Here is a 27,066-nt window from a genome sequence, read left to right on the forward strand (position 1 = left end):
CGAGTGTTTCTGGAAACGTCGATTCACATCCAGAACATTGTAGACCACAGACGATTACTCTGGGCCAGCGACGTTAGGGCGAAACAGTTTGCTTATCTGAATGTGATAGCCCGTGCGGCATAAAAATAAAGAATAGAAGACGCGCTTTGCTTGGAACGCAGATAACACAGACGGGCGTGGCCCGGCAGTAAAAGCAAACAATAAATAAGCAACCCCTTATATGGTTCGCGGCAATATCATTTCATACAACAGTTTTTTAGATACTGAGTCTCTCTTTCCAACAACGACACTGATGAAGCACTGACGCACTCACCTTCTAGGCCAGATGGTGAGTGCGTTGTTCTATTATGTCTAGATACCAACTAGCACAACACCAAGCGTTATTGGAGGACGTTGGAAGGTGGTGAAGCAAACAACACCAGGTACGGGTGCTGTGGGGGGTCTTGCGGCGTTGGGGCCAGTTTGGGTGTGATGGTGTGGACGTTATTGTAATGGTAGTTAGGGTGGCTTGGCAGTAGGCGCAAGATGCATGCGTCCACCCACCATGGAAAAAGTTTGATGATGAGAATGACTGGTGGCATAAAAAGCTCGGTCGTGGCGAGGATTCTCTTCCGGGTTGGGGTAGGTGAACAAGTACGAAAAAGCACACAGAGCTGTTTCTGGTTCTCCTTATGAAAATTCCCGGTTGATGAGATTTGTGGGCTAAGGCATATACCACTTATTTTATACCAAACTTCTACCACCGAGGATTCATGCGATACCAGGGTTGTGTAGAGGAGGTCGTCGAGAAACTATGTCAGTGCATAAAAGTGGATGATTTGGCTACTGGGTCAGGGAAACGTATACAGCAACGCTGTAAAAACGAGACGACTGAGAACCAATAGGACTAGCGCTGACCAAGAATGGAACGCCAAAGGTGGTGACAGTTTGGGAAGAAATACGCAGCCAGACGGGATTGTAGTCTGTCCGTATGGCAACGAAAAAAAAGGGGCGTGTGTAGACACACACAGAGCGATGGCGGTTTCTTATGCTGTGGTAGTGAAAGGGCTGAGGAAGGTTGCTGCGCGAATTTCTCACGTGATTATTTTGGATGATCACAGCCGCGTCTATTGGATAGGTTCAAAACCCGGCAGCTTAGGAATCGCAGGCGTCTGGGTCTGTGGCGTATTTCTCGACATTAGGTGGCCCGAGGTGTGCCGCGTGAACAGCGTTGCGGGCGGGGTGCAAGTTTTGGCTATTTGTGCCTCCTCTTACTATTGCGGCAGTGTGTTATGCCGAGTTACTTGTAGTTGTCGTTTAGTTAAGGTAAAATTTGGAAGTCCAGAAGGAACGTTGTGAAGTTTGCTTATGAGAATTTCAATCCTTGCAATTACTTGAGGTTTGAGGGCTAATTATGAGACCCATACGTGATGTGCCTTAAAACCATTCCTTGCAGTCTTTGAGAGGTGACAGCTTCTTGGAAGCAATAACGGCGGTTGAAGACTCGTTGAAAAAGCTGGATGTGTGAAAATATCGCTTCTTGGAATCACGGCAGTAAAACGGCCCATGACACACCTTAGTGCCAAGTTATACTTAGGGCGTGGAGAGTTCACACAGACGTGACGAAGCGGCCTTTGATGGCGGCTATAGCGCTGACAACGTGATGCTTCTCGCGTAGAATAACAGGGGCTAATTTTGATGGGGGGTACGTGAAGCCTCACGTTTGCAAATACCCAGTGCTGTTGTCAATGGCTTGCTATAGTTGGTGTTGTTTGCTGCCCGGAGACCCGCTGTTGGCCCATCTTCTAAGGTTGTAGATGTCATATGCATGTGAAATAGCCGAGGGTGCGGTTTAAATGCGATGGCAGTCCTGACAGGGCAATGTAGACAAGGAGGGGAAAGGTGACAGAGGCCTGGGAGATGCAATTGGCTGTCGTGCCAAACTTGTCCGGTGCGTAGGGCCCAAGATGGGGTGACGGTGGTGGGTGGGGGTGGCGTGTGCGGTTTATACCGAAAGCGTGAATATAGCTGTGCGTAGCGCCTCCACAATTAAGGTCACGAGTCTGAATGAAAGGCTGGCATGGACCTCATATTAGTGTTTATATGGCCGCAATCATGTTGTAAGATATTCTTTCAGGTAAGGACTCATCTACTAAAGAAACATCGTTCAAACATATTCTTGGGATAGTTGGCATATAGTTTCAAAATTTAAACCTCGATAAACGCAACGACACAGAAGAACGACGGGACAAGCGCTCAAGGCAACTTTTCTTACAGTGCATCGATCGTTTTTTTTTTTTTCGATCGTCCAAATAACGCCGGGACCATTTATGACAGCTCCCTCCATTCCGGGAGAACCGTAGCTACCCGAGCGCCAGCGTCTCACAGGTGTTCAAAGTTTGGATACCTTCGGATCGTCGCGGGGCTATCTTGGCAGCTTCCGTACCTAAGCGGCTGATCGGTGCAGTTTTGATGACTTCAGCGACAGAGCACACGATAGTTTAAAAGAAAACCCTTATAAAACATGTGGGTGGGCCGCACTGGTTGTAGTTGATGTTTTAACATGTTCTTGGGAGGTGTTGTGAGTCGGTCACAATCAAAACAATTATAAAGACCTTATCCAAAGTGAGTGTCCCGCATGAGCTGTTCAACACTAAATCAAGCACAATTTTACCCTCGTGCCACAAAAGAACTTGCGTGTACATACTTCATAAACGAGTCAATAAGGGCAGCTGGCAAGATACAATATTTTACCTTCCCTGCGATACTGACCAAATGAATGCATGCGCTGCGGCAGTCCCCCGTGACAGACGGCAATACCATAGATGCCATGATGCCATCCTTTGACAGAGAATGTTTAAATATATACTCCCAGTCGGCGTTAGTCCGAGATCACGGTTGTGCAAAAACGCTAGCTTTTCCGATTTCCGAGGGGCAGTGCTGCCTAGATTTATCATGTCTGCAATAAAAAACAATGCAGTGCCATCAATTTTGCCGTCAGCTATCGCACTCCAGGACTCAGTATGAGCACCAGAAAAAATAAAATGGACGCCACCACAAAAACCGAAACTGGATGTCGAGTGAAGATATAAATCACTGCGCATGCTGATGGGGCCGGGTATGAAATGTTCCTCGTTGTCGCGGCGGAATCCTCGCTTGCACTCGGCTTTTCTGGCGGCAAATGTTTGGTCTTGACGCATGCGCTCCGCATCTTGGGCGAGCACTTCTGGGTCCTGCCTAGCCAGAGGCATGCGCTAGCCCTCGAATGACGTCCCCCACCTCACCCTTCGAGAGCAGCTGCAAACCTAACCTTTACCTCAACACAAGGAAGGGTTCCCATCGTTCACCGGTGCCTTTTTATCCTTCAAGCGTTTTCGATGATTGTTTTGTGATTTTTTCTTTACAAAAATAATGAGCTCATGCAGTACAACTGATTAGCTTGACGTATGCGGTCGGCGTTGGGCGAGACCTGCTGGGTCCTGCATGTTTTTTTTTTGTTTACGACACGAAGTATTGCGATCAGCGAGAGAAAAACAGCTTCGCTGTAAAAGGAAGCGTCCGCTGGCGGCAGCTTGTGCCAGCTGCTTTATGGTTAAATTCCCAGCTGAACCCGGCTGGTCCTAGGTGGGTCCAACTGGGACCAGCTCATTTCATTTGGTAATTTAATCATAAAGCATCTCGGACCAGCTACACTTTCTCTCGGGCAGTCACCATAAATGCAGCAGAGAGGGTAGCGGAAGCTAAAACGGATAAAACTAGCGGCTAGAAAGGCTAGGTTTCTTTATTGTACACTGTGTTGTGTAGCTTGGATGAAATAATACGTCAAACTGCGGAGGTGAAAGAACGTCGTCGAAATGTCCGGCGGTGTCCAATGTAAAGATGAGCCTCGACGCGGGCGAAGATTAGGTTACGACATCGGTACAGTCGCAGCTGTTTTAGAACTACGGGTTACCCCAAGCGTTGAGCTCACATTGCGTCTGATAAGACGGCGAGCTCACACAACCAGCCTTGCCTAACAGGCGTGCTGCTAGTGACTGCGAACGACCTTGCTTTTGAGAGTCGCCGGAACCACCATCTGGTGCAGCCAGATGAATTCATGGACATTGCCAAGATAAGAGGTGGGCCGCCAGACCACCCTTCATCGTTTGACTACGCATGGTGCCACCATCTATTTGTGACAGTGTTTTCAGTCGCTTTGTCCACATGACGGCTTCGACAACGGCAGCAAGTGCAACTTTCCCTCCCACCCCTTTTTGCATTACAGAAACAAGCTACGCGTCGTGGTAACTGTACTACCCGCCAGTCACCTTTGTCCGTATTATTTCACCCACAACGAATTTCGCCTTTAACTGATATTTATCGGAACAATGTCGTTATCTTTTTCAAAACTCCTTATCGTCATATACTATTCATATACCTTCTAATGCCAATAACACGCGTTTCATCATTCATTATTTCTTTCCTTCTAACATTTGAGATAATTACCGTAAACATCCAATACTGTTTTCTGTGATATCTCTCTGTGAATACGTGTCTACCGATAGAAAAATAGCTTTTTTAAAATTTAAATAGTCAGTAAGGAGCCAGCTGCTTAGAATTAACTTTTTTTTTACTTTTTTACTTGTTTTTTTATTATGCTTTCAACCTATGGGTAATATTTACGCTGACGTTTAGAGTCATCATTATGGCTGATGTGTTTCTTTTGCTATGACTCGATTGTTTGGTTTGTTGTGGAAAGTTAGTAATACGTGCTTTGTGTATCATTATCGGAGCAGCACTAACGGGTCTGACCGTCGTACCTCCGTATTTGTATAACAATAATAACTGAATATATATTTCATAGCACTAAAAATTAAAAAAACGTGTTCATGGAAAAAGACCGGACAGGTCGCGACCACCGTTTAATCTGAAGCCGCCAACGTGCAAATATTATTTTGCTCCTCCCAAGGGTATCGTGAGCGCACTTGCAAAAGCACAGTTGAACACGCAAAAATATATTCATGCCAACATGTACTTTATTATTGAGAATCACCCATGCTCTGAAAGCGTCTTATATGCTTTGCAGAAGCTTTCAGGCAATGGACACTAACTATATGCTTTGGGGCTGCCTGGTCTTTGACACTGCTGAATCGCCCCTTTTCACATTAACTGGTTTTCACATTAACCGCTAACAGAGAATGGGGCCACCACCGTGGATTGCGAGCTAAGCGCCGTCAACTATTACGGATGAATCGTTCGCATCATTCGAAGTGCGGGGATACCCGATAACGTAGTATAGCTCTGCGTTTTATCTCCACGGTATTCGCCGTAAGTCGTGGGTGTGGGCGAGAAATACGTATGTGAAAGCGTAAACAAGGCGAGCACATTTTTTCTTCGGATTGTTTTTGCAATGTAATATCGAACATTTTTCAGGTCGTTCACAGAATACCAAGTACCTTGTGTGCGTTCGTCGTTGACGTCCTTTTTAAAACCGAGTTCGTCGACTCTCACGAGGGGGGGTTCATGACCAACAAAGTGCGACGTGCCGAAGGGTACCGAGTGTGCAATGTGTCCTTGGGCGTTGTCCGTAGTCGTGGTTTCTCCTTTCATTCATACGCCAGTAGTTCAACATAGATTCGTGTGTACGCCGGTCACGAAGGCTGTAAAATGTGTATATGACGTACGCGGGGCCGCGCTGCGAGTACACGTGTGAGTAATGCGTGACATACAGCGCACCTCCAGTTCAAGTTGCAAGCGGTAGAGGAGCCATGCTAAATTGACAAGATTCAAGGTGATGTGGAAAGATCCGACGCGTGCATCGTAGCATCATATCCTGCCGCTGTACCTGTGCAATGTGCAGAAATTCTAGTCAAATAAATATCACATGCCTTGGCGCCATATTATCGCTAAGTAAAAAAAAGCGACATACTGAGATTACGGTGCCGCCATTTTCTGTTCATTTCCCAAAAAGATCAGAGAAAGGGTATGCAATTTTTACTTCTTAGGAGGAGATCTTGGGCTGAACACTGGCAGCCAACACTTGCTTGAGGTCAAATTCAAGGAGCATTTGTTGCCCCTTGTGTATTTGTACCTGTACTCTTTAAATTTATATTCCTTATATACCGCTTTGCCTCTAATGATATTTATTATAGGGCTCAGTAAAGCACTTTTCACGGTTAGTTGTTTTATTTCAGAATTAGGGTAGAATAATGACCTGGCAGGCTTACGATTCACGGACAAACACGAAGTACACACAACACGAACGGGAAAGCGCAAAGCGAACGGAAAAGCGCGAAGTGTGTATTGGACTTCAATACATCATAAAGCCTTGCGTTTTCTGGTAATTCATATGTTGACGGAAATGATGAAAATTTTAAATGGTGTTCATGATAAATTCCGCAAGTTTTAAGTTTTTTTCCCAAAAGCGATGGCATTTTGTGGCGCAACAAAACGGTTGAAGGTTTAACAGCATTCGTCAATTAGGAACATTTCTTAATATTATTGTTTGTTTGGGAGATGTGAAAATTATGAGGAGAAGTTTTCTAAAACCAACCTGGAGTTTCCCTTTACTCGCCCTAAATTTTAGCACGTATTATTGCTTAATTAAGACGTAATGTGATGTTCATATATTAGAATTAACCAACCACATTCCTCCCACTATAACTGTTTACAAATGTTTCCAGCATTATTTATTTTATTACATACTGTGCCATTGACACCCAATACGTCTTGTTGGAGACTAGCGGGCGACGAAGAAGATGAGACCCAGCGCTCGAGCGGAGCGTACGTGCATTACTATCATTATCATTGTAACCAAGTCATCGCCATTAAAAGGGTCGTTCCATTAGGGGTCCCACGGCTTCGTTTCTTGGCGGCGCACCCGCAACGAGGTGTCCGATCCGCAACACGTCTGTCGCAGGGTAGTGGCGTACATAACAATCCAAGCAAGGAATATAATTTGAACACCATTTCAGTGAACCGGAATAACAACCCATGGCAACAATTGGGCAAAATAAAACAGAACAAAGAAGAAACGACAAGGACGAGTGCACCGAGCTCTTGTCGTTTTTTCTTCGTCTTTGTTTCTTTTGCGCAATCGTTGCCATCGGTCGCTTCGAACTAGACCGGGTCGCGGTGTTAGGGAATAACAAATATTATTGCGAATGAAGTGTAGTTCCTGTCAGGGAATTTCATTCAGCTATTGTGTAATCAAACCAGACAATACAAACCGCACACCAATACAGTAATGCGAACCAACCAACATGATTGCGGACGATACGCGGGTCTGTTAGGGAATTGCATTCTGCTATTGTGTGAAATATCAAAGAGAAGTTGACTGTGTCAGCTGTAGCAAAATACGGTGCTAGGAAATAAGGTGAGTCATGGCGCGTTTGCGGAGCTACAAAAAGAAATAGGTACGGTGGGACGACATTTGCGAGTTGGTTATTACAAGTTGCGCGAAAAATTCCGGCCGGAATTTTTCCTCCGCAGTGGAATTGGCAGAATATTTTTAGCTTTGTTGAGGTCATACGGGCGAACAACTCGAATACCATGACTTCATCAGACTGTCTCCTAGCTTACTAACGCTGTCAGAACGAAAACATCTCGGGTTGTACATGTGCCACAACAGTGGCGAATCTGAACACTGACACAAACTTAGCTGCAGTAGGTGGTTTGTAACATTGTCTCGGTCGCTAGTAGGGTTGGCTACTTCGGCATAGGTGATGTCCCCCGCCACGGCCTGCATATCTTCGTCAGCACGGGCGAACTCGCGTGGCAATGTGTCATTCAGAACAGCGCATGGGAATACTGAGCGCTCTCGAAATTTCCTCTCCAGGTACTCAGCGCCGTTGTCTTTGGTATCAGAACCCCCTTTTTTTTTGGAGCCCCGCAACAAAGTCGCATCGCACACGACACGCACCAGAACGGCCTGGCCGTGGCTGCGCTGTATTCGCCTTTACGTCATGTTTTAACACGGCCGGAGTCGACTCTCCTCCTCCCGCGCTACGCGCGGGAAGAGGACAGTCGAGTCCAGCCGGGGTTTTAGGTGCAGTATCGCACTCCAACATGCTGCGCAAAATACAGCCGACATCGTTTAACTGGCGTGCACCCGTCAGATGATGTCCGCTTTCGTAATAAATCTAAATTCTTCCGTTTTTTGTTACCATGGCTCTGAAGTGCGTGCCGCGGATAAACCAAACATGCACAACGCCACATAGGTGCTTCTGCGCTAGCCGCGGTTGAAAACCGCTCAAACACGCAGAAAAAACGCAAGAACCCGAGCGCTTCTGGTAAGTTTCTTCTTCTCCTTTGTTGCTTTTCGTACTGAATTACTCCCTGCGTTCTAGCTAGCTTGCGTTAGCCCTCTATGCTATCGTGCGAGCAGGTGTTGAACGCCATGGAAGCGACGCGTTGACGCCTCCTTTTCACCGAGCGCGGCAGCGCCCGTGAGGAGTCATCACCACATTCACCCTATCAGGGGAGACTCACTTGCAGGGCACATGCGGCGCAGCGATCAATATACCGAATGTTCCCGTGATCGGGACTTCAATACACGTGTACAACAGTGCTATACTTTCGCATCGTATTTACGAGAGGATTGACTGCTCGTTATATACAATAATTTGATATATCCGTGTTCGCTATATGCGTGTTCAAGTGTAATTCCGGAAAGGACGACAAAAACCTTAGTTCACCTCCAAGCGTTATTCCTTGTGCTTGAGAAAATCCCTGCTGAATGGCAGCTCCAACAGATGGCGTCCCAACCCCAACAAAGAGTTCGCCGTTTGGGCGTCGCCGTTTGAAATCGCGAGGGATAACGCGATGCGAACGGGACCCTGTAGCGCAAACGTGTTCTGTGCTGAAGAAGAAGCTTAAGCGCTCAATAAATTTTCTCAAAGCTCAGAATTAGTTCATTTCCAAAGCGCTCAGCGTTCTCACATTCTCCATTTGGGGTGTAAGACGATCACTTTCTTATGTTTTCAAGGTTACCCATCTACCGTGATAGGTAAGTCAGGGTCCATTCACGTAGACCGCTGTTTTAGTCGACCTCACCTGCCCAAAACTTGGTGTGCTACGGAACATATAGTTTGGAGTACAGTAGAACCCCTCTCTTGCGTTCCTTGGAGCTGCGTTTTCCCGGCTGCAACGTTGTGTTTGTCTATTAGCGGCACAGCTCACATACAGTCCCATGTAATAAATTCTTCACTGGGACATCGTGGTTCAGAGTACGTTAACGGATCACCGTTAACCCACCAGGGCAACATGCTCGGACCACCATTTTGACGTTTCATGAGCCTTGGCAAGGCTTAGGTATACAGAACTGACAGCATGAAGCCGCAGACTGCTGCGATTCGCCACCAATACATGACCCTATGTTACTCTATGCTATCGCCATCATCACGGCGCTTACAACGGAAGTTGTACTTCTGAATGCCGGAAGTGCCTGTTTTCCATAAAGCACCACCGCAGATTAGAACGCACTCGCGTCGTCATCGTGCGCTTAAAGCTTTGAGAACACAGTTGAACTTGCAAACGAGAACTTTGTCGTACCTTGATGGCCTTGTAAAAACAGGGGGCACTTTCACTTAAAGAAAAGCTTGTCGTACAAAACGCAGTAGACAAGCAGGGAGCGCGGAATAGAGTCGGTGTCTCTAGGGACTTGGCGTTGCGACGCGTGGTGGTTTCCAGCGATCGGAAAAAACGACAATCATACATTCTCGAGTTTTTTAGGTTCAAAAGCCAAAGTTGCACAAACACATGGTTTCAAGACAAAGCTACGCTGTCTTCGTTCATTTCCGGTTTCCTCAGTGCTGTGTTTTCTTGGTTGTTACGTTTTGTTTTACCGGTCCGATGAAAAAGTTATGAACGGTGTTCCACTGTACATCGTTGCTAATTAGTTAAGAGCTGACGTGTTCTCACATTGACGACACAGTGGCGCACTAACTGGATTTAACAGACCTCTAGCAGCAATAGCTCCTGCCACTGTTTTTCGGAGTGACAAACATAACCCTTTGAGCCTGAAAAAAGAAATTAAAATTGTCGCCTCTAGTGCACGAATAAGGGCGCCAGCTCGTAAGACAAAAAGCGAGTACTTGGTAGAGCTACTTCATTTCTAAGCCATCTTTATTATCTCCTGACACTTAAATTTATATATATGGTTGTTTGGGCATGTCTACAGGGAATGAGTGTTCGAAAATTGTATTTTGACGAAAGCACCTTAGGTAGCCCATTCATTGCTGACTAGGGCTGCAGCGGACGACAAAACGTCTTTCGTTGCTTCGTTTGCCGACCGTCCTTTAAATTGCGCCACAATACCGCTCAGGCCAGCAGCCCACACTCGCTTTGGTTTTGACCGGATTTGCACCGGGCTCATTTTTGTTACTGTTGATAGTGATCGTCGCGTGAAACATTCGGTATGCTCGAGAAATAGAGTCACGTAAGCCCATGTCGCTTACGCCAATTGGCCAGTGTCGTTTGAGACAATGTCGCGAAATCAACCGGTGAAATCGAGAGGCCTTTGTCTCGGATGGGAGGAGCGGCAGACACGTCCCCCCTACGTGCGAATCAGATGATGTAGTTCGGACTCGCGAACCGGCGAGAGGTCCACGCCTGATCAGCCCTTGGCGCGAGGCACGAGTCGAGACACGGGTTGTTCGTAACACAAACTAGTACTTTTACTGTATTAGACAAGACAGGAAATACACTCGCGGGTCATGGTACGCAATGCAACACATCTCACGTGGCAGACCGTTGGGGTCAGAGCTTACATCAGACCGACACAGAGTGCATGAATACAAAACAACGCGCTGCAGTTCAGACCCTGTTGAGGTCAGAGCTGACAAGAGACCGACGGAGTGTACATTTTAGACAAAAAAACGGGACTTGCCGGTGCAAGCCAAAGAGGAAGGCGACAATAGATGAAGGGGGTCGTAAGGTGTAAAATAGGCGGGGTTGGAGGCTTCCCCAACTGCTAACAAAGGCCCGCGAGGAACACATAAAGCATTGTGCACTGAAGAGACGGATATACAGGGTCGTGCAGTACACTTAGAGAAGCAAGACAGAGAAGACGATTGGAAAGAGTCCGTAGGAGAGTGCAGAAGGGGAGAACACCTTAGATGCGGTCCGGCTGATGGTCTCGCCGGGGGGTCGCGTGAGGCTGCCGGACGTCTGTGGTGGGGCGTCGCTTACTAGCGGCGCAAATTGGGCGAACTTCGGCCGCGCGCTTTCACCTGCTTGAGGCGATCTTCATGAGCCCGGAGTTCACCGCCGTCGTCATTCGATCGCCCCAGCACAGCCTTCAAGGCGGACGCCGCGTCCCGACTGTCCGTCCGGCCACCGCTAGTTCTCACTCCATTCTCTCCGTACACCCAGCGCTGTAAACACAGTCCCGTAAACACATCCCCGTAAACACAGTATCACGGGCCCCGCATCTTCAGAGAATTCGGTGGGTGCAGGCTTCCTTTGGCCGCGGCACTCTCGCCTACCTCTTTCACCGAAACACATGGCCAGCCGTCCCGGGTGTGGCTATGGTCGGCTGGCCATGGAGGCGAAAACGCTGTTTTGCTACTATTTACGCCTTTTGGCACACCCAAAATGGCGAGCGGAGAAAACAACCAGGCAGGGACACGAGTTTCGCGACAGAAAACCCCAAAGCGCCGGACTTGTGTGCACCATAAAAAACAGTGCGCAGCGCGGAGTGGTGCTCCTAAGGTTTCGTGTGCGTTCGGAACTTTTATTTTTTATAGCACCATTCTTACTTTTATAAAATGAATATGCATTGCATTAAACACAAATAGCTCGTTCTGCAAGATTAAGCGCAAAAAGCCCTGCCTTATTTGCGTGTCCTCTTATCGGTCTCCGCCAATCGCACGTCTGCCCATAATACGTCGTAGGTTCTTGTGGGGGAAATGAGATAGTGGGTCGTATCGCCAATACCGTTTTTCCTAACTGTGTAGCTTAATTAACAAACGTTGCTACAAAATTGGTGTCAGTGTTATTCTACCAAAGAAATCTTTCGAATGAACCAAAGTTGCTATTTGCCTTCATGGCCTCTTTAAAACGAATATATACATAGCTACCAGTCCGTTTATTTTCTTCCGGTAGAAACAAACACTCCTGATTCTGCACGTGTTTTGTGTCGTGAGGCGTAAGAAAGCTAACATGCCTGCGTTTGCTCAAAGGTTAATCTCTATGAAATCAGCGCGCCACCTTCCTTGTGTTCTAAAAATTAACGCAGGGACGTTTTGGCGGACAATTTTGCCTTGTGTTGATAACAAATTTCGCTTGCATACTGCGCTTTCTTACGAGCAATGTCCTCCCGCCTTCACTGCATTCTTGCTATATATTTTCAGCAAGGAAGAACATTCGAACGTTACCGTTCTTACTCATCTTGAGCAACTTTCCATGGAAGATTTAGATATTATCCCTGAAGGATTGCTCCTCCAAATAATCTCAAATTATCAACTTATGTGGCATTAAGAACTCCAAATCTAAGATGGTAAAAACACAACATATATTTCAAATAAAAATTTCCCACTTTAAAGCAGTCTCTAAATTCAGATAAGCTGCGTACAGATTGGAAAGCCAAAGCCGTTCATGTACTTATTATGGGACTATTGGTTCACGTGAGAACGATATTTGTACTTTAATTTATTTATTTGCTGTAAATTTTTTGAGCACATTATCGCATCCCGCATACTTAGCCACGTCCGGAGAAATAACCACTGTCGCAATAATCAGCATGAGTTTGAGACAAGGTTTGTTTTGCGACAGAAAGTGTCTAGAATTTACAACTGATTTACATTCTAACGGGAATAATAACCAACAGCCTATCTGCAGATTCATCAATTTTTGCGAGGCTTTTGATTGTGTCGCTTATTGTCGCCGAATTTCTATATTATCAGATTTCTGCAGAGACTCCTTAACTTTATCATGACTGAGCAACTTCTTATCGTTTCGCAAAGCGTTCACCATTGTCGATGCTTTTCCTTCAACAACAACTCAAGTAAACTCTGCTGTACCTCAGTGCAGCGTTGTAGGCCAATAACTTTTGAGTAATTATTAACGAGTTGCCAACTAACATTTTATAATGCGTGTGGATCTTCGCAGACGATTGTGGCATTTATCGGGTCAATAACGGTATTCAAGATCTCATTATCTTTGAAAAAGACCTTGTTATTATTAATTGCAGGTACTCGACTTTGCAAATAAACTTAAATACCACGAAATGCATAATTGCCTTTATTTCTAAGAACCTTGCTCGTTCTGATTTCCTTTTCTCTGCAAATACCTAAGTTATACCACGAACCCCTCCTACAAATATTGATCGATTTATTTCAAACACAATTTCCAGGTTTTTTCACATTACTTCAATTGCGTAAAAGCATTTTACACGTTCGGATACTTGCGCCGCAACTGGCGAACCACACCAACTCCCGTGAGTAAATTGTTCTGCTTCTTAATCCTTCGCCCGGAGTTAAAAATGGCCTTATAAATATGGTAATCTCATCAAATTTTCTTGTTTAATCTGCTTGCGTACATTCAAAATCCTGCCGCTCACATCAATTACCGGAACTATATAAGCAATTCAACCATACCACAAATACAACTTGACATTCCGTTATGACCACTACTAATTAGCGCGTGGTCACTTTCCCGTGCCAGTTTACCAAATACATCTACAGTGATAGCCCATCCCCGGTCATCCTGAAGCCGCGGGACGCGCGTCATCATGCCTTTGCAATCAATTAGCATTAATCGCACCTATACGAAAAACACTTGCCTTCAATTCATCGGCTTTACCCCGTGTCTTGTCACATCAGAGGGACGTTCCTGGAGCCATAGCTTCCACATCTTGTTTTCACATCTCCGTCTGTTATGATGCTGTGATATCTCTTTGCAAAGACACATTTTGAATATTTTTTTTCATTTTTGTACGTGCCGCAGCCTAACTACACCGTTGCATCTCTTTATTCCTTTATTGAGTCTTGATCTTTGTTTGATTGTTTATATATTTTCCGGATATTTTTCAATTAGAAATGTGTAATAATGTTCTTTTTTCTTCATATTTCCCTTTAGTGTGTGTTGGGCATGCGCATTCAATATTATTTTCTTTGCATAGCCCCCATACCCTTGCCCCACTTGGTGCCGGCTGCGTTGTCTAAAAAAATAAACATATAAATATATTCGCCCGCGGTCAACGTCAATATCGCACAGCGTTCTAAGCATGATATAGTCCTCAAGTTTGTACGCTTCATACTTTCATATGCATATTGAGTAGATTAGTTACCAATAGGCACATTTTCAATAATAAAAGCACAATTTTTCTCTTAGCATTATGCATCTCATAACTTGGACATTCATTTAGAGTAAAATATTTATCAATATGCACCAATTCTAAACTTTTTCGGCTCTCAAGCAGACAACCAAAGCGACTGAAAGGTTTCAGCTGTGCGAACCACATCGGCCATTTTTATGTTCGCAGAGCCCGCTATTTTCATCTTTAAGCGCATGCGGGTCTCGTCCTTTTCCGCTTCTCGGGGCGGTTTCCCTGTTGCCTAGGGAAGTCACCCAACTCCTGTTGAAATTTCGCCTCTCTTTTGTTGCCTTACAGGGGAGGCTCCGTATAATGTGGCGTCCAACTTGTCATCGACCTTCAAAGAATTGAATGGCTCACAAAAATTTAATACTTTTAAACACACGCCAATTCTTGTCATTTTAACCGCAAAAAACTGCACACATTTGCAACATTCTTGGTAAAGGCATAATCAATCAATTACCTTCATCATGAGCTTACACTTATGGCGAAATTTATGATTGCCATAGAAAGAGCCGAGTAAATTTAGGACTGTGCAAGCACAACCCTTCGTAATCATCATTACCATTTTTAGCAAGACGTCCTAGCGGTGCATAACCTCGCATGCCACGTATGCTTTTAGAAACCACACATTCAGGCAAACTATTTCTTTACAATAGCTGCGGTTCTAGTCCAATAAATATGCCATTTTTTTACGGTGGTCATTTTTTTTTTTTACTGGCTGCGGTGGCTCAGTGGCTGATGCATTGTCCAACTGAGGCCAAGAACGTGGGTGGATTTAAGGAGCACTGACACCAATTTTCGGCGTTAATAGTATTGCACAGTTCGCTTCCTTCACTCAACAGAATACCCTGGCTGAAATATGAGCGGCCTGCGACGCGAAGAACATAGTTCAATTGGATCTCATTTATCGCGCCGACGGAGCAGCGCGCGGAGCGGCACTCAGCAAATGGACATCAGCATGACATCACTCCAGGAGAGGAAAAAGAAGTGACGCGACAGCGCTCGTCAAAAACTCGTGACGTCACTTCACGCGCGCGGCCCCACGAGCGGCAAGCGGGTGCAACACCCTCTCAAGCGGGCGCCGGTGACGTCCGCACAAAGCGGTGAGGTCAGGCAGGGGCCGCAGGGAGTCTATCATATGCGCCGTTCGGGATGAAAGCGCGGGAATTTGAAACAAACGATATTCAGGTCGTTCAATGTAATTAACTATCGCACGCTGAAGTATTTGAAGTGCTGTTTCAAGTCAGCTAGACCATTAAGCATCGATAAAAGCAATAAAAGTGTAACATAAAATTTTCGTGTCAGTGCTCCTTTAATAGAAGGCTTTGATGAGCGAGTTGGTTCATGGCTTTTTTGAAGACGTGGGTGAAAGCCGGGCCGCCCCGCGGCCGGTTGTCTAATAATAACTGCGCACCAAAAAACGCCGGTTTGCTGTAGGAATCGCGGCGCAAGTTGCAGATCCCCAGGTTTTGAAAATTAATCCTGACCCCTCTCCGGCGCCTCGCTTCGTCGCTTCTTTGAGCAGATGTTGCTTAAGCAAGTAAAGCACAATAGTTGATTCTTCGTGTTGATTTTTTGCGTGCTTGTGCGTCCGCATACCTTTCCAGGTGCACGTATATCAGAACGTTGTTCATTTTCGTGTTGTTCTTAGGACATTTTAAACAATGTTTGTTAACCTTAAACCAAGTTTTAAGTAAAAGTACGGCAACATGTCTTAAGGAACATTGCTATAAGCTGAGCACATATTTTTTTATAATTGTTTTGTAGACATTGCTTATACAGAATAAGATTGGTGGTAACACTAATTTTACTTCCGTTTTATGTCCTGACAATTTGGTTCGTCCCAAGGCGAGAAGGGCGGCATCAAGTCATTTTCTCACAAATCTATAGGGCAAAACATAATAACGCCATAACGGGCCCGGCTTTTTAACGCTATCTCTGTCGGAACTGTTTTCCTGCCACACGCAAACCGCAGAATATTGAAGCCTGGAAGGTTATTTGCAAAGGGGATACGTTCCAACATTGGCCAGCAATTGGTCCCTCGTAAGCATCTATTAATAATACGAATCCGAGAAAGCCGTGCAAAGCGCTGGCGAACCACCCGTCATGCATGACACGAGAACAAATTACGCGCTTTTCCTCTAAGTTGTTGTCGCTCGGGATAAGAGTGAATTCAGAACACGACGCTACGGCGTTCGTCACGGCGATATTCGAGTGTGCCCTTTGCAATGAAAAGCAGGAATTTCGCTCTCCCTGTGTTCAGAGCAGCGAACGTGATTGCCGTCGAGAAATGTTGATTAGCACTCACAGTGTCACTGGTACGGTATCTCTTGTTTCCATCTCGACTCAAGCTGTTTTATTTTCTTCGCACGAGTCTCCAAATTGGCCGCCGTTTCGGCGCTCAAAAAACAGGGGTGAAAACACGATTGGCCGGTCAAAAACGTGGACCACATTTTTCTCTTCGTGCTTACCCTGTCACATCCGCCACTCTAAGAAAGAACCCGAAAGGAATTCTAGGGAATTTTTTTCTTTTGAAATTCTTCCCCGTTTGCGCGCAGAAAAGTGAGTACGGTTCGATGGTTCCTTGTAGTAAACACGGCCGGTATAAAAAGCCTCAGCGTTTCTCGAGAGGAGTCAGTACGCTTCACGAACACAGCCAAGCATGATTGGAGTGAGTATTCAGCTCCGATTATCCTGCTCAAAGGCGCAGTCTCTCTGCGCTAATATCAGTAGTTCAGCCTAATTTTCCCCTGGAGTTTGCTGTTTTCATAGTTCAGCAGCAGACTGAAGCCATTGTGGCTTGCCAATTATGTTATGATGCCATTGTTTGATTTCTTTAGTGTGCGTCCTACTTATGCTAAGTGTAAATCTCCTTGACCTGCAAACTCATTTTTTTTACAATGGAAACCCCTTTATACGCCGTAATTTCATATTTGCTATTAATAAAAACGTGTTGCGCTCGTTTATAGATGGGCCATAATCATTGAAACCAGGGAGGGCCCAATTATTTGATATGGCTCACGTCGTAACGCTGATATTGTTGGACGAACCATAACCTCAGGCGGCATTTCAAACTGCAGCTTTCGGGATTTTTACCGGTGCCCTCTTAAACCCGCTTTCGTAACCGCTACGTTTCAGTTTATTTACGTTCTTAGGAAACCCCTGTGTTAACGGTTGAAGTGTTTTGATCACTCAAAAAACCCTGCTCTAATCGTGCAGACAGTGTCGGCCCAAGATAGTTTTAAAGCGAAGCTTTGTATGCTCCACTTTACACCTAGATCGTAACCCGACGAAACGCTGCAGGAAACCGAACTTACACACAGGGTTTCCACTAGAGCCTATCAAGCGCCTCACAAAAAAACGCTTCCCGTGGTCTGAATCGAACTTGGTTGCCTCGCGTAGTAAAGCCGACGTCTTTTTATTGTGCCATTCAGGCTCTGTAGAAACAGTTTAGACTTTCAATTCTAATTTGACTTGTTTCCTGGGGGAAACCATCGCGTTTAAGCAACATTCTCCTTAAAAAGGGCTTTGATGTTCTGCGCTAAGGGTAACATGGCACCGCCATGCTGTCTGTCAGGAAGGCACCAATCGAGCACGTAATACTTCAATCAGCAGGGCCACATGCCAGTGAAGTAAATTTTGTTTATGGCATGGGATTTGGAAATATTGCCCGATAACATGTGATTTTGTTTGCTATTTTGTTTGCTACAAAATAGATTCTCTCTATCATAGGTAGGCAAAATATTATAACACGGATAATAAAACAATGGTTTGCATATCTACTGCCACAGACGTAACGTTGAGGAGAAGCAATAGTTATAATATTCACTGCTGCGGCGGTCAACATTTTACATACCGTGAGGTTTAGTGTCGACGTTTGGCAGTCACAAGAGACGGGTGTCTTTTGAAAATTATTACAAGCGAAACGCAGCATGACAAGTTGAACGCGGCTGCCGCTCAGTGCTTCATTTAAGAGAATGAGTACTGATTTTCCGAGTCTTTGTGTATGCTGTTTATATGTACAGTTCGATAGGCAAACCGCCAGTGTAACCGTTGAAATCTGTTGTTAGACCAATGCAGGCAGGTTTCTGCCTTATGTTGTTAGCTAAATTCACGAATTGTGGGCATAGCTGTCAAAATAATGTCTGGAGAGGTTTCAAGGAGCAAATGTACCAACTCCAACTGTGACCAACCTTAATAAAAGTGGGTAAACTAGTCACCGGCCACGTAAAAAAAAGTACATATGAATAGTTGCTTTATCAAGCTATAAATTGTTAACACCTACCTCATCTAGCAGTGCACCTCGACCCGAAGATACGGCTTTCGAAATACGAACTAAACTTACATGTAGGGGAAATTTTGTTACCCAATTAGTTGTGTTCATTCTTTTCTCATGTGCCTCTAACTACAGATCCAAGCGACACTGCTGCTAGCCTTAGCCGTCGGTGCTTTCGCCGACGGATACGTGCCGTACGGAGCATACCCCGTGCACACTGTACGTGGCCTCGTGTCAGCTCCTGTCACTGGTGTGCCGGCCTACCACGCTGCTCCAGCGTTGACGGCTGCAGTCCACGGCGTTCCTTCGTACTCCGCCTACCACACCGCCCCTGCTTTCAGCCGTGTCTACCAGGGCGCGCACGCTGTTGTGTCTCCTGGGGTGGCCACTGTCGCCACCAGCCCTGCCTTCTCCACCTACCAGTCCGCCCCTGTCCTGACCCGTCCATTCCAAACTACAGTCCATGCCGTTCGAGCTGTCGCCGGTGTTTCTAAGTTGACCGCCTACCATGCTGCTCCAGCCTTTGCTACTTACAACACCGCACCTGCGCTTACCCGAGTTTACCAGAGCACCCCCGTTGTCTCACCTGCTGTCACAACGGCCGTTCATGCCGCACCAGCCGTGACCGGTGTAACGAAGGTGTCCACTTACCAGACCGCACCCGCTGTAACCTCCGTCGCGGCCGCTCCTTCCTTCGCCACCTACCAGTCGGCACCAGTCCTCACCCGCCAGTACCACACTGCTCCATTCGTTGCTTCGGCTGTGCACGCCATACCAGCGGTAGCCGGCGTCACCAAGGTGGCAACCTACCGGGCTGCACCAGCATACGCCGCCGTGGCTGCCACTCCAGCCTTCGCCACTTACCGATCGGCGCCTGTTCTCACCCGCCAGTACCACACTACCCCCTTGGTTACATCCGCTGTGCACGCCATCCCAGCAGTTGCGGGTGTTAGCAAGGTGGCAACCTACCGGGCTGCACCAGCATACGCCGCCGTGGCTGCCACTCCAGCCTTCGCCACTTACCGATCGGCGCCCGTTCTCACCCGCCAGTATCACACTGCTCCCCTAGTTGCTTCCGCCGTGCACGCCGTTCCAGCCGTTACGGGAGTTACTAAGGTGGCCACTTATCAGTCAGCACCAGCCGTCACCTCCATCGCGACCGCCCCAGCCTTCGCCACCTACCAGTCGGCACCATTCGTCACCCGCCAGTACAGCACTGCTCCCTTCGTTGCGTCCGCTGTCCACGCCGTCCCAGCAGTTGCGGGTGTCACCAAGGTGGCAACCTACCGGGCCGCGCCAGCTTACGCCGCCGTGGCTGCCACTCCAGCCTTCGCCACTTACCGATCGGCGCCCGTTCTCACCCGCCAGTACCACACTGCTCCCTTCGTTGCTTCCGCTGTCCACGCCGTCCCAGCAGTTGCGGGTGTCACCAAGGTGGCAACCTACCGTGCCGCGCCAGCTTACGCCGCCGTGGCTGCCACTCCAGCCTTCGCCACTTACCGATCGGCGCCCGTTCTCACCCGCCAGTACCACACTGCTCCCTTTGTTGCGTCCGCTCTCCACGCCATCCCAGCAGTTGCGGGTGTCACCAAGGTGGCAACCTACCGGGGCGCGCCAGCTTACGCCGCCGTGGCTGCCACTCCAGCCTTCGCCACTTACCGATCGGCGCCCGTTCTCACCCGCCAGTACCACACTGCTCCCTTTGTTGCCTCCGCTGTGCACGCTGTACCAGCCGTCACCGGCGTCACCAAGGTGGCAACCTACCACGCCGCACCCGCCTACGCTGCGGTTTCTGCCACCCCAGCTTTCGCCACCTACCGAACGGCACCTGTCGTGACACGCCAGTACCACACAGCTCCCTTCGTGGCGTCTGCCGTCCATGCAGTGCCCTCCCTGACTGGCCTGACTAAGGTGGCAACGTACCAGGGTGCGCCAGCAGTTGCTTACCACGCTACCCCCCTTGTTGCGCCATCCGCCGCCGTAACTGCTGTGCACGCTGCCCCAGCCCTGACCACCGTCCACACCGGCGCTACCGTCTCCAGGGTAACTAAGTCTGACCCGTTCCACTTCACTGACCACAGCACCATCCACCCCGTGTCAACCACCATCGCCCACGCTCCCATCTCTACTGTTGCCCACGTGCCGGCCTACGGATACGGTGTTGGAGCCCTTGGATACACCCATGGGCTTCCCGTGTACGGCCACAACTACGGATACGGTCTCGACTCGTTGGGATACACGACCAAGCTGTACAAGAAGAAGTGTAAGTCTTGTTCTACAGTTTTTTGCATTTTGTCGCTAGAAGATGCATCTGAATATTTTAGTGAAGCAGATGAGTGTAACACTCCTGCGGCAGGTTAGAGGACACCTCTAACGCCGAAATGAAAGGTTACCTGCAATCTTATACGCACGCACTACACAAGGTCACGACGTGTTAGTCTGGTGCAGTAACATGTGCTGAGTTTAGAGTACACGAGCGAGAACATTCTCAGCCATTTGATGTTCACATTACCTTCTACAGAAACTGAAACCACTAAGCTAGATCTCACAGACTTATGAAAGATATATCGCATTTATTTTGTCCATACAAAAACAGTCCAGCTTACCAACCTCACGCGATCATGCCATTTATTAAATCGTCGCTTATTCTCTGCGCTCGTTCAGTCGTTATGACAGTGTACTTCGCGCATGTTGTGAACAAAAAAATGCTAGAAATGCAAGATCAAGAGGATCTACCTCCCTTTTGACATGGGATGCTCATTGGCTGGGGTTTACACAATTAAGGTGTTGTGTACTAATATATGCAAATGGTATCATTTGATTTCAGAGGCCGCACGGAGGAGGAAAGAAGGTGCCGTCTTCGCCATGGTCTACATCGTTTGGGAACAAATAATGCATGATTTTCATGCGTCTAGAAAAAAGATGGTATTTAAATTATATAGAAAATAAAAGCTTTTTACGTTTGGTATGCTTTTCGTGCGGGACTCACTTCTTGGCACATTCCTAAACCTGTCCCGACATCCCCATCGTCATCCTCAGCACACTATCCGTTTTGAAGTCACTGCTACAATCATTGCCTAATTGTTATACATTTGCTAGGCAAGTCAATGATGCTGATGAGATTGAACTTTCAAAGTTGTAAACCAGGTTTCAATTTGGCAGAGAGGCTGCGGGCTCAATCCCCACCATGAGTAAACTTGCAGCGACTGCAGAACCTTTGGTTTTGAGGCAATCGCGCGAGCAAGACAGGCGTCACTATACAAGCCATTGTGAAAATGTCCCACCCACTACAATTCTCATTTTGAATCAGATAGCTTCTACTATGTTGTTGTGTTACGTGGATTATAAACCAAACGTGAAGAAAGGGATGGACAGAGAGAAGGGATATTGGAGGCCGCTGTTCGGGTCTGTAGTTCTTTCTATACGATTTCATTCGCTTGTACAATATTGCTGGCTCAAGGCAAATTACAGAATTCGTATTACTTTTGGCTTGGTTGTTTCCACTATTCAGTGTTCGCATTCGGCAACGCTGTCATGAGATTCGTCAAAGCGTCTTTCAAGATGCATATCAATCTGGCACATCTAAACCGCAAGAAAACCGGCATTGGTCCGGTGTTTTATCCTTCTCACAACTTGCAGCAACGAGCTGCCCCCTCTTTTGGAATGTCGAATCTGTCACTTGAAGACCGCATTTAAGCAGCTGAGCTGTTCGCGCTTGAACTCTCTTCATGTGGATTGTTAACAAAAAACTCCTCTGCACAAACTGAAGAGGGATGAGATGAGAATGGTATGAGAAGTGTGAAAGAAATTGATGAGGAGGCAAGGAGTCCACGAGCCGACATTGGGAGTGCACGTCAAGAAAAAAGACGCTTGCTGTAGTCACAATCAAACGTGGATCCCTCGCGTTATAAATGTGGCGTTTATGCAACTGCTTTATCGGCAGTTTTGGGGCAAACTGCATTTCCCGTGGGTTTGCAGCGCTGGCGTTGGCTATGGACTTTGGCTTAGTTGAAGTAGCCTTTTGCATCGGACATTGGCTGTTTGGAATTTGTACTCAAGAATGGTGGATTCTGTACTTCGAGTAAACAATGTTTGCTTAGAGAAAGCTTCACTTTTTAACCATCTTTCACTTAAGTAAGGGGCAGACACAACAAAAGCCATTCTAAAGCTAGTGAAGCATACCAGCTCCGTTTTTTCCTCAGTATTCGAATCTCAACTACAAAGGTAGACGACATTCTCTTATTTTCATCCTGCCCCAAGCCGTCAGTAGCATGAGTTTGTCCCAACAAACAGCACAAATATCAGTTTGATTATCAGTGAGAAATAACACGTGCGCACGGGATCATTTCACCGGTGTTGAAGCGCGATGAACAAGCGGAAAGGTTTGATGACAGACTGCGTTAATAAATAAAATGATCCTTTACTTCCTACTTTACTTGATGCTTTGCATCCCATAGAAATTGGCTTTTTCGTTTCGCTCCTACTTCGAGTGAAGTGTGCGTCAGCTGTTGTAATTTTTTATTTCACCTAGGATATGTGACGGACGTGATTGTGCACAGTTGTCGACGCCCATTAGAAACACAAGGGTGCCTTCGTGCCGTGGTCTTGGTCCCGTGGTCTTTCTTCTATAAGCTGTACCCATCATGAACCTATCATGAACCAAGCCAAACTCGCAGTTCTTCTTGGTGTCTTAATACCTGCGTAGCATCGCACTGGGGTGTGCACTTTGCAGAAAATCTGTTTGGTTCATCGCTACCTAAGCCTTGAAACATCATATAAGTGCTACCGTTTAGTTAAGCAGCCTAGGGCCCGTTCTCCTAGATAATAAAAGCAGTAACAACTTTACCTCGCCAATGCTCAGAAAAGTATCTCGCAAAACATCGAGGCCATGGAAAATAAAGACAAGCACATAAAAAATAGCAGGATGAGTACTTACAACTGACAGGTCAGTATGGTAACTCGTATCGAAGAGCACTGAAAATTTAGGAAGCGCCGATGCTGCAGTGTACAATTTGTCTTCCAAAAGTTCTCTGTGCGCAAACGTTGTACACTACAGGCATGTTATTATTTATTTAGTAATACTGCTAACCCCAATGAAAAGGGTTCTAGCAGAGTGGTTAATACATAGATACCTTTGTACACGTTTGGATCAGAAAACATCAAAACAACATCACAGTACTTCCGTGCGAACAATAAAGCGATTTCTCGAGCTCGGCCTCGAGATTGAACTAAAGTACATTTATCACACAACGCGAGAAACATGGATCAGAAACAAGATTTAGGTTTTTTTCAGAAATGTATGTACGTAGTCATCTATTAACCAATAGGACAAAATTGAAGCAGCGGTACACTTTGACAGCAGCAATTTCAACTTTAAAGATGAATCTGGAATCTGGCAGTGTCATTTTCTGTAACTACGTGTGCGTTAAGATCATTCCAGTCTATTATGGTCCGAGGAAAAAAGGAGTACTTAAGTACATTGTTTCGGTTATTAAATGGTACTAAACTGAACGCGTGTCGTTGCCTTGTTGGGTGCCCTGAGGAAACCTCAACATAGTCCGATGTTCTGCTGTGGAGCCTCCTTTTCACCAGTTTAAACATGAAAAGCAATCGACCAATATTTCGCGCTAAAATTTGTTTTAAGCTTGCTCTGGCAACTAACTGAGAAACCGATGTTATTCCATAGCTGTTGAAGATGAACCTCACTGCCTTATTTTGTACCCTTTCTACTTTGTGAAGATTAACAGCAGTGTAAGGATCCGAGATGATATTTACATAGTCCAGAATTGGAAGAATAAGGGTTTTATATGCCAGAAGCTTAGTGTCACTTGAAGCATTACGTAATGATCGTTTTAAATAGTAAAGTGTCGACATTGCTATGCAGGATAAGGTATCAATATGTTTGTCCCAAAGTAGGTCATCGGATATGATAAGACCTCACTTTACACTTTTGAGGCCTTCCTTTACACTCTTAAAACAATCCGGAAACAAATATTTTGAGAATTTGCTGGTAAGACGGTGCTGACATTGCAGATAAGTTTCTTACATAACTGAATATTGTTATCCACCAATACGGCTTCGCTGCTCTTCCATCTTAAAAGTAGAGAAAGAGAAGTGATTTTTTTCCTATTACGGAAAACAACGCTCAGCGGAGGATTTTGCGCTAGACTTCGCGCTGTGAAACACGTGTTATGTAGTAGGCCTCCTGGTATCTTCAAAGCAGCGGCTCTTCTGTCAGGAACGCTTAACGGCTGCTTACTGGCTCAATGGGTCGTTTAAGGCTTTCACCATACTAAGTGCGCATATTTATTTGCCTATGCGACAGTCTCACTAAGCGGACAGCTAACAGATTCGGTCCACCGGCACGAGTTGGATTTCATGAAGCTTTTTGCCATGTTTTATTGCAGAATAGAACCTCTTCCCGATTCTGTAAACTTCCTGTAACCTTTCCTGTAAACTTCCTGTAAACTTCCTAAACTTCGTGTAAACGTCCTGTAAACTTCCTGTAAACTTTCTGTAAACAGTAAACTTCCTTTGTAACCGTTTACTTTTCATAAATAAACTTCAACTTCAACTTCAACTCCCGCTCTTCCCCTGGCTGCATTCCTACCCGCTCTTTCCTCATGCTAATTTGTACCAAGGTGTCCATTTCGACACTGTGGTTTTGTTACAATACAAATGTAGTGTTCTGCTTTCTTTTTCTTCTTTTGCATTTTTTAACGATTGTGATGTACTTTTTTGTGTTTTTCAGCGGAGCTGTTGTACAAGCCGTAAGTTCGGTTTTGCAGGCAATAATAGCAACAAAATGCGGGGCATTCGTAGGCACGTGCTTCCCGGTGACCGCCGACCGTCCCCGCACGCCCAGTTGTTTTAGCAATAAAAAAAAGCTCCATTGCTGTCGGAAAGCGCTACCACGCATGTAATGCTTGGCATGTGGAATACGATGAGAGCACTGCATAGGACAATGAAATACCCCTAGTACAGTGCTAGGAAACGACGGAACATGTAAATAAACAATTTCAAACTTGTAAAAATGTGCGGCGATGTGTCCTTCAGCGCTTACGTATACAGAAATACTGCAGGTTCGCTATGGTACAAGCTTTGCGCAACCTAGTGCAATCTTCGCCAGTTGAGGTGATGGAAGTCTACGGTGGTGAAAACGACTTTGCATCTACCACTCGCCGCCAAGAAGACGATTATCTCTTCTATACATATGACGACGATTACTGGCACCGACCGAAACTATGCAAATATACAAGGATACTGAAGCTTAACTATGTTGACGACAATGCTCACCTATAACAGCTTCGCCATTCAAGTCTTGCGCGTGAGTGCAAGCTTCCAAGAATTTTACTTTGTTTTTGCCAGGTCCCGGTTTCAAGTGAAATTCTGGCTATATGCTGTACCAACCCCATTTCCCCCCTTCTGATATAATCCCGCTGATTTCTATTATATATAAATATGTAAAAATAACAGCGACTGCTAGCGACCTGCCCCGGTACGACATGAGTCGAAGACGCTGTAGTGTCTGTGCATATTCGGCCAATTTTATTGCCCCACTGCGACACTAGTCACATCCTCAGCGCCAGCGGAATCAAACGAGCTGTGGCTCAGCACGAGGCCGACTTATCCGCATTTGTTTTTGCAGTTTGTTTCGGGTACGCAGATTTGGGTGAAGGCGCATCGGGCGAATAGCGGGACATTTCCATCCGGAGATGTGCTAGGATACTTACTCACGTGAGTCATTACAATAAACGACGGGAATTACTACGTGCAAAGAACTTTAGGACCTCGAAATGTCCGTGCGCACAACGTTTTAGGCTGTCTATCGAGAGCGGTGCACAATGTAGTGCTTTCCGGGCGCCATCTGGGGGGAGCGCCGCAAACTAAAGTAGCAAACAGCGTGAATATCAAAGGGTACAAAACGCAACGTGCGTCCCTGAGCTCCGCACCTTCGGCATCGTTCACGGCGTGGAGATGTGTGATTGTTTTCTGCAGCACGGTATAGCAGGTGAATGATGCGATGCTCCTCATACATTGGCCGACATCGTTTGGGGTAGTGCGCTAGGGGGTAAAACGCATGGTTTCGTACCATTACGACGGACAGTTGCATCAGTTTAAGTGCATTATGGCGTCGGGCCACATTATGGCTGTACATTTTACTACGGCTAAAGGTGCATTACGACGGAGAGTCGCATTACGACTGGGCATTTCATTACGGCGGAAGGTGGCGCTACGTTTTTGTGCTAAAGCCGACTTCCAGGTGTTGTAGCTGAAAGTCGCATCACGACTAAAGGTCTCACCACAGCGGAAAGGCACGCGGCCATTTCTCGTCATTTACGGAACGAGCGCTCTGCGGTGAAATACACTTTCTGCACATAATTTATATCCGTTATAATTGCGAAAATGCCGCTCGATTGTTATATCGTAACTGTATCAACAGTTGTTTTCATTTCGACGTTTACACTGTCATCATGAGCTCCCCCTTAAGCACCAGGGGTGCTTGGAACAT

The 27,066-nt window shown here is 46.4% G+C and overlaps 1 protein-coding gene across 1 annotated transcript; it reads left to right on the forward strand.

Annotated features, from left to right (window-relative positions):
* Positions 1-16,892: 16,892 nt before the first annotated feature.
* Positions 16,893-21,522, forward strand: LOC144158317 (uncharacterized). The gene is made up of 3 exons (XM_077689138.1): positions 16,893-16,949; positions 18,690-20,817; positions 21,382-21,522. Coding segments are annotated over exons 1-3 (2,139 nt in total). The 5' UTR covers positions 16,893-16,940; the 3' UTR covers positions 21,384-21,522.
* The last annotated feature ends 5,544 nt before the right edge of the window (positions 21,523-27,066 follow it).

This window comes from Haemaphysalis longicornis, unplaced genomic scaffold, assembly GCF_048455015.1.
Source record: "Haemaphysalis longicornis isolate Haplotype H1 unplaced genomic scaffold, Haemaphysalis longicornis Haplotype H1 scaffold_10, whole genome shotgun sequence".
Taxonomy (NCBI): Eukaryota; Metazoa; Arthropoda; class Arachnida; order Ixodida; family Ixodidae; genus Haemaphysalis; species Haemaphysalis longicornis.